The sequence below is a fragment of the Schistocerca americana genome, chromosome 4 (assembly GCF_021461395.2).
Source record: "Schistocerca americana isolate TAMUIC-IGC-003095 chromosome 4, iqSchAmer2.1, whole genome shotgun sequence".
In the NCBI taxonomy this organism is placed as follows: Eukaryota; Metazoa; Arthropoda; class Insecta; order Orthoptera; family Acrididae; genus Schistocerca; species Schistocerca americana.
The window spans coordinates 788,671,576-788,683,792 of NC_060122.1; the positions used below are offsets into that span (position 1 = coordinate 788,671,576).

At 44.2% G+C, this 12,217-nt stretch overlaps 1 protein-coding gene across 1 annotated transcript in view; it reads left to right on the forward strand.

The window, feature by feature from the left end:
- Positions 1–4,804: 4,804 nt before the first annotated feature.
- LOC124613802 (atrial natriuretic peptide receptor 1-like) overlaps positions 4,805–12,217 on the forward strand; it is a 459,276-nt gene continuing 451,863 nt past the window's right edge. The window contains exon 1 of the mRNA XM_047142525.1: positions 4,805–4,943. Coding sequence (XP_046998481.1) covers positions 4,805–4,943 — 139 coding nt within the window. The remainder of the gene's footprint in view (positions 4,944–12,217) is intronic.

Here is a 12,217-nt window from a genome sequence, read left to right on the forward strand (position 1 = left end):
CAAGTTGTGATGGCAGCCTGCTTGCCTGTAAGATGCACTGGGGGGCTGCCATGGTAAACTCGACGACCAGACGGGGAACAAAGTACCTTCACAGGAAGCTGGCGCCACGGACCTCTTATTTGTGCCACCAGCCACATGAGAGGAAGCAAGCCCGAATGTATTCTCATCCAGAAACGCACCCTCTCGAAACCTGGCGAGCAAGCTACACCGCGATGCAGTGCGCCTCTCTTGCAGAGTCTGCCACTTGAGTTTATTAAACATCTCCGTAACGCTATCACGGTTACCAAATAACCCTGTGACGAAACGCGCCGCTCTTCTTTGGATCTTCTCTATCTCCTCCGTCAAACCGATCTGGTACGGATCCCACACTGATGAGCAATACTCAAGTATAGGTCGAACGAGTGTTTTGCAAGCCACCTCCTTTGTTGATGGACATTTTCTAAGCACTCTCCCACTGAATCTCGACCTGGTACCCGCCTTACCAACAATTAATTTTATATGATCATTCCACTTCAAATCGTTCCGCACGCATACTCCTAGATATTTTACAGAAGTAACTGCTACCAGTGTTTGTTCCGTTATCATATAATCATACAATAAAAGATTCTTCTTTCTATGTATTCGCAATACATTACATTTGTCTATGTTAAGGGACAGTTACCACTCCCTGCACCAAGTGCCTATCCGCTGCAGATCTTCCTTCATTTCGCAACAATTTTCTAATGCTGCAACTTGTCTGTATACTACAGCATCATCCGCGAAAAGCCGCATGGAACTTCCGACACTATCTACTAGGTCATTTATATATATTGTGAAAAGCAATGGTCCCATAACACTCCCCTGTGGCACGCCAGAGGTTACTTTAACGTCTGTAGACGTCTCTCCATTGATAACAACATGCTGTGTTCTGTTTGGTAAAAACTCACCAGTCCAGCCACACAGCTGGTCTGATATTCCGTAGGCTCTTACTTTGTTTATCAGGCGACAGTGCGGAACTGTATCGAACGCCTTCCGGAAGTCAAGAAAAATAGCATCTACCTGTGAGCCTGTATCTAATATTTTCTGGGTCTCATGAACAAATAAAGCGAGTTGGGTCTCACACGATCGCTGTTTCCGGAATCCATGTTGATTCTGGGTTTCCAAAAACGACATGATATTCGAGCAAAAAACATGTTCTAAAATTCTACAACAGATCGACGTCAGAGATATAGGTCTATAGTTTTGCGCATCTGCTCGACGACCCTTCTTGAAGACTGGGACTACCTGTGCTCTTTTCCAATCATTTGGAACCCTCCGTTCCTCTAGAGACTTGCGGTACACGGCTGTTAGAAAGGGGGCAAGTTCTTTCAGTACTATTTCTTCTTTATTCAAGAAGTAATTGTCTTTGTCAAGAGATTAATACTTACGTTGTACTAAACCACACGTCGGAGTACATGTATTCTCTTTTCTTGAATGGACTTTGTCCCATCAAATCCACGTGAACAATTTCTTGTCCCCCACACCAGGCGAACACAACAGAAGAGAAATTTGTTAACATGGAATATAGATTTCATTGTTAGGAAGTCTTCTCTCAAGGTATTTGTCTGCTGTGTAGCCTCATATGAAAGTGAAAAGTGGACAATAAACGGTTCGCACAAGAAGAGAAGAGAAGCTTTTGATATATGGTGCTATAGGGGATGGTTGAAGTCTAGATGGGTAGAACATGTAACCAATCAGGAGCTGATGAATAGAACTAGCGAGAAAAGAAATTTGTGGCGTAATGTGACTAAAAGAGGGTATGGGTTGATAGGACAAATTCTGAGGCATCAGGGGATCACCAATTTAGTAGGGAGGTAAAAACTGTAGAGGGAGGCGAAGAGATGTATACAGTATGAATGCTCAAAAGGAAGTAGGTTACATTCATTCGGAAATGAAGAGTCTTGCACAGGATAGAGTGGCATGGAGAGCTGCATTAGATTAGTCTTTCGGACTGAAAACACGACAATAACAATAACAGCATCGTATGCTTTCAACGGGGTGAGTTTTCGCTTTTATGATACATTCTGTATATTTTTTGAGCCGGTGTCACTGTAATAAACAAGACATTAACTGAAATAACTAGTTATTGTGAGCGCCACCAATGAGGTCCAACGTGATCGAAATGTTCGAATGTGTGTGAATTCCTAAGGGACCAAACTGCTGAGGTCATCGGTCCCTAGACTTTCATAGTACTTAAACCAACTTAAATTAACTTATGCTAAGAACAACACACACATCCATACCAAAGGGAGGACTCGAACCTCCTGCGGGAGGGGCCGCGCAATCCGTGACATGACGCCTCAAACCGCGCGGCCACTCCGCGCGTCCAATGTGATCAAAATGTTGTAGAGTCTGCGGCGTCAATGATATGCACTTTTAGTCTGTCCTATGTGAGAATCCTGTGTCCATAATCTTTGATGGCGTTTTTAAAGTTCGTTCATTTCCTTGGCGTCATGCATCGTTCGATGATCATGGAGCAACAGAAGGTTAAGATGTACCCACGAGTAAAATAAAATCTTTATCTGTCTTCGAGTTGTTATTCAATCTGTACGCACGCTGAACGTCAAATTTGTTTGCGATACTGTCAGCAGTACCAATATGTCGCTACCGCTCGTGTGATGTGGGTGCATCGGTATGGATGTTCCCGTTAATTAGCGCTTCACACAGACAGTTCAGTATTAATAGTTCGTGGCAGTATTGTCGGCTGAGCTGAAGTTTCAGTGTGAAAGGCAGTCTAGAATATCGTAGCATACACGCAGTTTTCAGTCATTATGTATTTTCGATCATTGTTCTTCATACACAGTTAAAAGGTTTCTAGTAATAAAATGAAAATAATACCTTCCGAGGAAAATATCCAGTCAAACCAAAAATTATGTGAGAGAATTTGGTTTTAGAACAAATCTCTCGTATCTGCCACTTGGACTGTGCTATAAGAATTGATTTTGACTCTGACACTGAAAATAAAATGCCCAGATTCCTATTTGTCTCTTGTACAGTTAGCATAACAAAGAGGCTTTAAGTAAAAAAGAAACAACCATGAAATTATATAAAGTGATGGTGGTTCCAGTAATATCCTAAGCAAGTGCAAGCTGCTCTATCACTAAAAATGTAAATATAAATTTAAAAAAATAAAAATTCAAAGAGCAGAGATGAGGTTTTTTGAGGAAGACGAATGGATGCACAAGTAGAAATGAAGAAACTTATGTTAGTATTTATCGTTCCGTCGACACCGAGGCTATTACAGGCGGAGTGCAAGTCCATAATGGTGCGGAGATGCGGAAGGAAATCGCCTGTGACCTTTTATAGGAATCATTTCGATGTTTGCATGGAATGATTTAGTAAAATCACGGAAAACTTAAATGTGGAAGGCGGGACCCGGATTTCAAACGTCGTTCTTCCGAATGCGAGTCCATTGTGCAAACCAGTGCGCCAGCTTCCTCGGCTGAACAAGAAGACATATTATTGGAAACAGAAGAGTTATTACTATAACAGAATTACATATTTTCAACATGAATGAAAGACTATGTATTTCGACATAACTGCCATCAAAGCGTGCGACTGAATGAAATTTAAAATGTTTGACACCACACACGATCGTCAATCCACAGTCACTAACACAATGAATTTTTTAAAAGGTTCCATAACTAGTTTCGACGCACTGTGTCGTCATTTTCAAATCTAATCACAAACCTGAAAAAGTGCGTTATTAATTGCAACCACACTTCTTTCAAATATTACGAAAAATACAATAAAACCAGTAAACTGAAGCAAAGGCCGCAGATACGGATCACAAGGCGTCACGAGAATTTTTGGTTGATCAGTCACTTCACACTTTAATTCAGTGTAGATCCCGATGCAGTTTTCATTTACGCTGCATGAAGGTGCGAAGCGACTGATCAACCAGAAATTGTCATGACATCTTGTGACCCGTTTCTGCTGCCTTCGCTTCAGTTTGCTGGTTTTAGTGTATGTTTCGTTATATTTGAAAGAAGTGTAACTGCAAATGTGAATGCAGTTTTCCAGGTTTGTAACTACATTTCAAAATGGTGACTCAGCTCGTCGAAATAGTTATTTAGCCTTTTAAAAATTTCGTTCTTTTAGTGACAGTGGCTTGACGACTGTCTGTGGCATCGAATAAACATTTTAAATGAATGGAAGAATCCAAAAATATCGTGAACGTTGGACAGAACACTTCGTGCAAATTCTTCGTCATGCAACTCTCCAGAAGATACTGAAGGACACTACCATAATATTTTAAACGAAGATGATGACGATGGAATTCGTATAATAACAAACAAGAAGTTTGTTACGCGTAACTAACTGACTGAAATTTCTCCGGCTGAGGAATTGGAAGAAGCGATCTGTTTCACTTGGTAAAAACATTCTAAAGCTAAGACCACATAAATATTTCTTTATTTACAAAGAACCGATTTGGACAGACTTTGTTGTCATTTTCAGATCTTCATAACAGAGACTTGTGACCCACAGTTTGGGAGAGGACAGAATACGTTTAGAGTAGGAGAAGAGAATTAATGTGACATAGCCAACTCGTTGAAAGAGTGATATATAGTAATACGTACCAATATCTCCTAAGGGAACGCAGTTATTCTCGTGGAAGGTGCCTTCTATACAGTTGTAAAAACAGCCTCTTTGGACTGCGTGGCATACGCCGTGTCGTTGCAAAAGGCGCCCACTGGGGCCGCCGTCTTGTGTCACGTGCTGCCCCAGTTTCCCTTTCGATTCGTACTGCCCGCCCCTGGGGGAGTTCGCCGAGCGAGCAACGGGAATGCTTCGGCAGCTCGCACCGCCCCCGGTCCATCCTCCGACCCTGGCTGGGGTAACTTACCGGCCACTCCAAGCCGCCCCACGGGAAGAGCCGCTGCTGCCACCCCCGCGTGTCCTCAGCTCGGAGGCGACGAGCGCTGGCACGTGTGACGTCACGTTATCCTGAAACTTCACCAGCGGCGGCCGCAAGCAGAAGCGTCGCTTCTACGGTATACCGTGTGGAGACAACACAACTGATCTGTAATACACCTTGACCATTAAAATTGTAACGTCATGACAGGCGTGCAACAAGCGACAACCTGGCATCACGTGCGCTACATGGATATTGATTTCAGCGCAGGCGCGTCAAGCAGGTATAAGTACAGCCATCTAAATACTGTACGCTGTGCTAAAAAAGCATACTGTGCTAAAGCAGTATTCCATATTTCAGTCGCCATAGTATGGACCAGGACAAGACATAAAAGTCCACTATAGAAGGGCTCATAAACAGGTACCCCAGGACCTTTCAGCAGTTGTTCCTTTTAGCGGCTGTGAAACATATCTCTTCTACTACGAACTCTTTGCTACTGCCAACGACCTTCAATGCTACGAAACAGAATGACTGGTGTAAAATATGTTCTGCTATTATCAAACTTGCGTATACCGCCAGACGTACCATTCCAAGATCTATGTTGTTGTTGGATTACGAAAGTCTCCCCTATAAAAATCAGTATGGATTCGGCAAACAAAAATCTGGCGAAACGCAACTCGCTTTTGCTCCCTGAGATACATAGCGCTGTAGATAACGGTGGTCAGGTTGACGTCGCGTTCCTTGTCTTCGGGAAGGCATTTCACACCGTCCTGCACTGCCGTTTACTGAACAAAGTACGAGCTTACCGAGTATCGGACTAGATTTCTGACTGGATTCAAGACCTCCTTGCAGACAGAACTTAACACTTCGCTCTTAAGGGGCTCCGGAAAGGCTCAAAATCATGAAAAGTTCAATTTTTACTTTTTTGCGTTTTCTGAATCTGCAGACTATTACCTTTTAATAGATATATAATTTATTCAATTCCGAAGACTACAACTATTTTTAAATTTTTTTTTGAAATGTGTTCTACATGGGCGTGACCCACTGTGGCGCTCTTAAACTGCTGTCAAATGGTGTTATTATTAACGTCCGTGTTCATCAGGTACATTTTAGTGATGTGAGATAAAGTATGTGTTGTGGCTAACCTGTGATGATTCAATATATATCGCTGGTGTGATTGTCGATTGTTTCATGTTTATTTACTCTGTCGTTATCTCGAAAATATTCGTAATTAATTCTGTTTCTTGAGTCTTTGTTTTGTTGAAGTATAATAATGAGTAAATGTAAAGTTATTAGAAATCCTCTGAAGGCTTTTAAGAAAAGGAGAAATGTTGGAAAGTCAAAGGTATGTGTTATTACTGTAAACAATAAAGACGATAACCAAGTGAGTGAACCTAACCTCTCAAGTACACCTGCCCATAGCAGTCAAAGTGGGAAAGAAAATACTTCACAGAAGATGCTTGGTTCAATAAGTGAAAACTACACTCCTGGAAATGGAAAAAAGAACACATTGACACCGGTGTGTCAGACCCACCATACTTGCTCCGGACACTGCGAGAGGGCTGTACAAGCAATGATCACACGCACGGCACAGCGGACACACCAGGAACCGCGGTGTTGGCCGTCGAATGGCGCTAGCTGCGCAGCATTTGTGCACCGCCGCCGTCAGTGTCAGCCAGTTTGCCGTGGCATACGGAGCTCCATCGCAGTCTTTAACACTGGTAGCATGCCGCGACAGCGTGGACGTGAACCGTATGTGCAGTTGACGGACTTTGAGCGAGGGCGTATAGTGGGCATGCGGGAGGCCGGGTGGACGTACCGCCGAATTGCTCAACACGTGGGGCGTGAGGTCTCCACAGTACATCGATGTTGTCGCCAGTGGTCGGCGGAAGGTGCACGTGCCCGTCGACCTGGGACCGGACCGCAGCGACGCACGGATGCACGCCAAGACCGTAGGATCCTACGCAGTGCCGTAGGGGACCGCACCACCACTTCCCAGCAAATTAGGGACACTGTTGCTCCTGGGGTATCGGCGAGGACCATTCGCAACCGTCTCCATGAAGCTGGGCTACGGTCCCGCACACCGTTAGGCCGTCTTCCGCTCACGCCCCAACATCGTGCAGCCCGCCTCCAGTGGTGTCGCGACAGGCGTGAATGGAGGGACGAATGGAGATGTGTCGTCTTCAGCGATGAGAGTCGCTTCTGCCTTGGTGCCAATGATGGTCGTATGCGTGTTTGGCGCCGTGCAGGTGAGCGCCACAATCAGGACTGCATACGACCGAGGCACACAGGGCCAACACCCGGCATCATGGTGTGGGGAGCGATCTCCTACACTGGCCGTACACCACTGGTGATCGTCGAGGGGACACTGAATAGTGCACGGTACATCCAAACCGCCATCGAACCCATCGTTCTACCATTCCTAGACCGGCAAGGGAACTTGCTGTTCCAACAGGACAATGCACGTCCGCATGTATCCCGTGCCACCCAACGTGCTCTAGAAGGTGTAAGTCAACTACCCTGGCCAGCAAGATCTCCGGATCTGTCCCCCATTGAGCATGTTTGGGACTGGATGAAGCGTCGTCTCACGCGGTCTGCACGTCCAGCACGAACGCTGGTCCAAGTGAGGCGCCAGGTGGAAATGGCATGGCAAGCCGTTCCACAGGACTACATCCAGCATCTCTACGATCGTCTCCATGGGAGAATAGCAGCCTGCATTGCTGCGAAAGGTGGATATACACTGTACTAGTGCCGACATTGTGCATGCTCTGTTGCCTGTGTCTATGTGCCTGTGGTTCTGTCAGTGTGATCATGTGATGTATCTGACCCCAGGAATGTGTCAATAAAGTTTCCCCTTCCTGGGACAATGAATGCACGGTGTTCTTATTTCAATTTCCAGGAGTGTATGAATGTTTTATGGGCGAATCGGATGTGAATGAAATATTTGATATGTCGGTTCTCAAAGGAATGTTTTCAAACTGTGTAAGATGTATTCATTGTAGTGAAGTTGGTCTGGAACTCTCCATAATAAAGCACGTAGGACTTGCTAGTGAAATATAACTGAAATGTGATAAGTGTTCATACATGACCACCTTTTGGAACAGTGTTGCAGTAACTGCAACTGAAGAAAATGGTAGCAAAATCTACGAACACAACAACGAGCGATGCTTGCTTTAGACAAGGAACGCCTTCGGGCTGCAGACAGGGCTGTAAAGAGTCTAGAAATACAAGCAAGAGTAAACAAGAGGAGGAACAAGAGGAAACTGGAGGATGAGTTTGCAGAGGATGAAGATAATCCATCCTATGGACCTGAAATGCACTAAAAAGTTAATCCAATCTTTGTCGCTCGATTCCCAAAACTTTTATTTTCTCATACTAATTACATGTTTTCTAAGGATCTTCCAAACATATTTGTTTCAAACTTTCAGTAAATGTTACACAGTACCTTCTGCATAATTTAACACAGCCTTTTTCCAAAAAACTGTATATTTTTGAATATATAAATAAAAAATTGCAAAAAAATGTTGTGAATTTCGATTACAATTGAAAAAAAATCATCTTTAATAACTGAACTAAAATTTTGTAAAATCCCTGTGTTAAGTTGTAGCCCATATTCCAATAAATAATCTGTAAAAAGTTCAACTTCCTACCTCAAATACTATGTGACAAAAGATGTAATTTATAACCGTTATTTTAACATTGCAAGTATAGGGCGCTCCGGAGCCCCTTAAGGGAACAAAGTCGACAGATGTAAAGACAATTTTGGGAGTACCCCGTTACTGTTTACAGTATGTATACATGATCTAGTAGAAAGCGTCGAAAGCTCTGTAGGAATGTTCGCTGGTGATGCGATTGTGCATAAGAAAGCAGCAACGCCAGAAGAAAGTTTCGATTTGTAAAATGACCCACAGAGGATTGCTGAATGGTGCAGGCCCTGGCAGATGACCTTGAACGTGAGTTAATGTGACATACTGCGTGTACACAGGGAACGAAATCCAGTATTGTATAACTACGCTATTGATGACATATTGCCGGAAACAGTATCTACCGTGCAATATCTAGGCGTAACTATCCAGAGGGATCTTAAGCTGAATGAGAACATAAATAAACAACAAGAAAAGTGGATGCCACACTAAATCTTAGGTAAATGTAACACATGCACGAAAGAATTGGTTTACAAGGCCCTTGATCGACCGAGTCTTCGATATTTTTCATCAATCTGGGATCCTTACCAGGTAGGACAGATAGAAGAGACTGAGAAGATCCAATAAATAGCGGCGCGTTTCGTCACGGGATCGTTTTCAGAGATGTTCAACGAACTCCAGTGATGTACGCTACAGAAGAGGCGTTGTGTACCACCTTATTTCGGGTGAGTACTTTCCACGTAGAGTCGGACAACAAACTAATTCTTCCCACATACACGTCGAGAAATCACCACAACGAGAGAATTCGAGAAATCTGAGCTACTACGAAGGCTTATCGAGATTCATTCTTCCCACGCGCCATTCGCTAGCGAACAGGGACAAGGGTATCACTTACTGGTACCAGATGTACCCTCCGCCACACTCCGTCCGGTGGCTTTCGAAGAACAGATGTAGGGTAGATCCAAACGACTGAATGGAGCACAGCCACTTTCTCCGAAATGTCCAATAACAAATCACGTAGACATTTAATGGACAATGGGTAGGTCACGGAATCCCGTTACGGAGTTTTTCAGAGACTGTGATTAACTAAGACGTAGAACAGAGATTAATCGCCGACCGCTACTGCCACAGGTTCGAATTCTGCCTCGGGCATGGATGTGTGTGATGTCCTTACATTAGTTAGGTTGAAGCAGTTCTAAGTTCTAGGGGACTGATGGCCTCAGATGTTAAGTTCCATAGTGCTCATAGCCATTTGAACCATTTTTTTGAGACAAGGAATGTAGCATTCTAAACATGTCTCGATTGCTCCAGTGACCATAAGATCGTGGATAATTCCGCGTCAAAGACAGTAACTTGTTCAGGCAGTCGGATCTTGAAAACACAATCAGGGAAAACAGTAGAACTACCAACGGAGTCCCCCTCTGTATACCCATCCGTGAAGACATCTACAGTGCTGTGGTGGTCAGTTATAAAGTCGTAAAATTGTGTGTTAAGGACATGTGCAGGAGTACAACTTCTCCTGTACTCCACTAAATCTAAAATTACTCTGAATCTCTGCGGTAACCAGCATGGCAGGCGGTTAAAACCCTGGATTTGGGGTTGAAGCTGCTCCACGCTCAATGAAGCTAGTTAACACTTCATGCGGATGCCAAACGTTGTAGTTGCCGGGGACTATGCGTACAGAGGCGTTCCATAGCTGAACGAACAACGAACGGTACGGTGTGCTGGTGAACTGGGAGCAGCGAGGAACTTTCACACCTGAAGCACCATGATGAGCTGCCCTCGGATCATAAGTGGGGGTTCACCGGCCCCAGCACAGACACTGGGTGTGGGGCTGGTCCTGTAAGCGCCCGTGGCAAGCCTAATCCTCTCATGGTTTATAGCGTTAATGATCTTCACGTAAGAAGGCTCACTACAAAAGATTTAATTCTGACATTGCACGTTTCTCCTTTCATTGTGGGTGTTTAGTCATTTCATTATGCATGAATGCTAGCATATTTTAAGATTTAACGGTGCATGTGATTCTGGCTTTTATAGTATGACAAGAGCGTTAATAGATGGTGGAACAAAGGGCTGGAGAGGGGGGAGGTGGCAGGGGGAGATGCAGCATAGCACACCCGCCACAGAAGAATTCAAGCGGCCCGCAAAAAAGAACATTTAGAAGCAAACGAACTACAGACTGTTTTGTCATCACACGTCGCTTCCGCTCTCCACAAACCCCTCACCATCGTTCCATACCAAAACTGGTTTTCGTTACTGAATACCGCCCGAGTAAACAGACGGGGCAACACTTTGATAATGTATTGAGCTAATGTTTTAAATAAGTGCAACCATCGCCATTTGGGCGATATTTTTGTTGGTGACCGCTATTGTAGAGTGACACAGACAAATACTTATGCGCAAATTTTAATTAAATGTTATTTGTAATGTTATTTACCACTCCGCCGCCTGGCGATACACCGAAATATTGTAGCACAAAAGCCTTACCGCCCTCTAAATAACGACTCAAGTGCAACATTAAACTGCTGTAGATAGGTAATTAGGCTTTATAACAATCCGTATGTTTTTTCAACTTATCATAACCCCAGCAGATAGATCGAAATCTGTTTTCCTCTTCTTTCTTGTACAAACGTATCACAATTCGAAACTATTAGAACAGCACACAGGACAAAACGGTAGTACTTACATTAGATCCAACTGCAAGTAAGAGCTGAACTAATTAACAAAACAAGTCAGCTGAAGGAAGCCGAACAATTGGTTTTGGCTAAAATAGGGATGGGCGAAAGCCAGTAGTTCTATGCATTTATAGATACACTGGCGTCCAAAATTAAAGCAACAAACAGTTATCTCCCCGTTTTGAATCAAATTCACTACATAATCGTACTAATTGCCAACGGATGTCCGTACGATCGTGTTCTGCACGGAAGATGGCATTCCGGTCAACGGACAACCACGCCAACGACGATGTCAAGGCACCTATCAAATGGGGTAATGTTTTCACGGTAGTCCTACATCCACAATCGCTGTGTACGCAAGTCACAGACGTTGCAGTATATCACAGAGAAGACGCCTACCAGACTCTCTGCAGTGAAGGGCCATAGAATGGAAGCTGGACAGTCGAAAAGTATAGTGGCCCATTGCGGAAAGAGACCGATATCGAGGTGGATACCTAATGGTGTGGGGGCAGGGATTATGTTTACCACTGGAACCCTTCTTCATGGAATTGTACAGGTGACTTGGCAAGGTTCAACTGCTGTCAGATATCGTGACAAGATCCTGCGACCTCACGTGCAGTCGTTGCGAGGTGCTGTGGGCCCAGACATTGTGTTGGGGGACGGTGCTTCTCGACCTCATAGAGCGCAGATGGTAGATATATTCTTGCAAACGGAAGACACTGTACTCATCGCATGGCCTACTCGCTATCTCGATTTAAATCCAATAGAGCATCACGTCAGCATCCACCAACCACTCTCCAAGACTTGCGAGCAGCTCTGCAGGAAGAATGGCCGTTACAGCCTCAACATGAGACTGATGACATCATTCACAGCATGCCACGTCGTTGTCAGGTCTGTGTTGCTGCCGCAGGTGATCACGTCCCATACTGAGTATATTAACAAAATTTTGAATTGTGTGTGCAAATCTGTTTTGTTGTTGTTGTTGTTGTCGTTGTTGTGGTCTTCAGTCCTGAAACTGGTTTGAT